The sequence below is a fragment of the Aureococcus anophagefferens genome, assembly GCF_000186865.1.
Source record: "Aureococcus anophagefferens unplaced genomic scaffold AURANscaffold_11, whole genome shotgun sequence".
Classification (NCBI taxonomy): Eukaryota; class Pelagophyceae; order Pelagomonadales; family Pelagomonadaceae; genus Aureococcus; species Aureococcus anophagefferens.
Window position 1 is genome coordinate 1,370,900 of NW_008705571.1, and position 1,866 is coordinate 1,372,765.

Consider the following 1,866-nt stretch of genomic DNA (forward strand, 5'->3'; position numbering starts at 1 on the left):
CGGCCCGGGCGGGGTACGCGCGCGGCGCGGCCGGCGGCGCGGGCCGGCCCCCGGCCGCGGCGGCCGGCGCCTCGCGCGCGGCGGCGCGCGGCGGCGCGGCGGCGGGCGGCGGCGCGGAGCGATCGCCGCCGCCGTCCGCGACGGCGCGGTCCAGCGCCGCGACGGCGCCGCGCGGCAGCGCCGACCGGCGGTCCTCGCCGCCGCCCGCGACGGCGCGGTCCAGCGCCGCGACCGCGCCGCGCGGCAGCGCCGCCGCGGCCGCCGCCGGGGCCGCGGGCGGCGGCGGCGGCGCCGCCGCGCTCTGGGCGGACCGCGCGCTGCGGAGCGCCTCGCGCCAGCTCTCGGCCTTGGCCTGGAACCGGGGCCGCAGCTTGCCGCCGGACTCGTAGAAGCGCTCGATGTCGCGCCGCGACCAGCGGTCCACGGCCTCGGCGGGCAGCGCGACGCCGACGTGCAGCCGCGCGAGGTCCGCCGCCAGCGCCGCCTTGCTCTCCTGCTCCCACTCGGACGTGACGCTCCGCATGGCGCGGCTGCGTCCCGTCCGAGTGGCCTATATTGTGCGAGCTTCGACGCCGGGCTGCTGGTGCCATCACGGTCCTGAAGTCCTTGAGGACTGAGGTCGGTGGAGCCGCGAGATTGCCACAAACCCTCCCAGCGCCTCGCTGCCACAAGCTCCGCGTGTCCGCAGCCTCCGCGTCGAGACGCCACCCAGACACCATGTTCGCGCGCCTCGTCGTCGCCCTCGCCGCCGTCGCGCCGCTCGCGTCGTCGACGGACGAGGCCGGCAAGGCCTGGCTCGCGGAGAAGGCGACGGAGGCCGGCGTCATCTCGCTGCCCAGCGGCCTCATGTACAAGGTCCTGCGCGAGGGCGACGGCGACGCGCACCCGCTGCCCGGCACGTCCTGCAGCTGCCACTACGCGGGCACGCTCATCGACGGCACGACGTTCGACAGCTCCTACGACCGCGGGAGCCCGACGTCGTTCGCGCCGAACCAGGTCATCGCGGGCTGGACCGAGGCGATGCAGCTCATGGTGAAGGGCGACAAGTGGGAGATGTACATCCCGTCGGAGCTCGGCTACGGCGACCGCGGGAGCCCGCCGAAGATCCCCGGCGGCGCGCCGCTCGTCTTCACGATGGAGATTCTGGAGATCAACGGCGCGACGACGCCCGCGGCGCGCTGCGACCCGGCGACGAAGAAGGGCTGCGACGCCCGCGAGCTCGAATACGTCGCCAAGCAGGCCGCCAAGGACGCGCCCGCGCGCGCCAAGGAGCTCGCGCGCCTCGCGGGCATGAAGACCGGCGGCACGAAGCCCGAGCTCGCCGCCTGGCTCGGCAAGCGCAAGGCGATCCTCCAGAAGATGGTCGACGGCGAGCTCTAGGGGCGCGCCCTAACGGAGATCATCGCGCCGGGCGCTCCGGCCCCGATCTCGGGCCCGTCGCGGCCGGCTCGCGCCCGAGATCTCCCGCGGGTACCCGAGCCCCGCGGCGACGAGGGCCTCTCGGGAGCTCGACGAATTCGAACGACCAACTGAAGGGAATTTCTACTACACCGAAGGTTAAACAGCCAGAACGAGGCGGACATGGTTGGCACTGTGATAGACGGGGACGGCAACGTTGCTGTGCCCGTGTTCACGTAGGACGCCGCGAAGAGGTCCGCGGCGTCGCAGACCCAGCGCGCGGGGAGGAAGCCGCCGCCGCCGCCGCCCGTGACGTACATCTTCGCGCGGTCGACGGAGTAGGCCGCGTCGACGGTCTCGACGAGGTCGCGGAGCGCGGCCTCCTCCCACTTGAAGTTCTCCCAGGCCTCGTTGCCGTCTTCCTCGTCGAACCACTGGGTCTCGTCGTTGCCGCAGAAGGCGCCCTTG

General features: G+C 74.4%; 1 protein-coding gene across 1 annotated transcript; it reads left to right on the forward strand.

Annotated features, from left to right (window-relative positions):
- Positions 1-783: 783 nt before the first annotated feature.
- Positions 784-1,155, forward strand: AURANDRAFT_16370 (hypothetical protein; the record flags this gene model as incomplete). The annotated part of the gene is made up of 1 exon (XM_009039424.1): positions 784-1,155. A coding segment is annotated over one exon (372 nt), but the record flags the coding sequence as incomplete, so codon positions are not given.
- Positions 1,156-1,866: the final 711 nt, after the last annotated feature.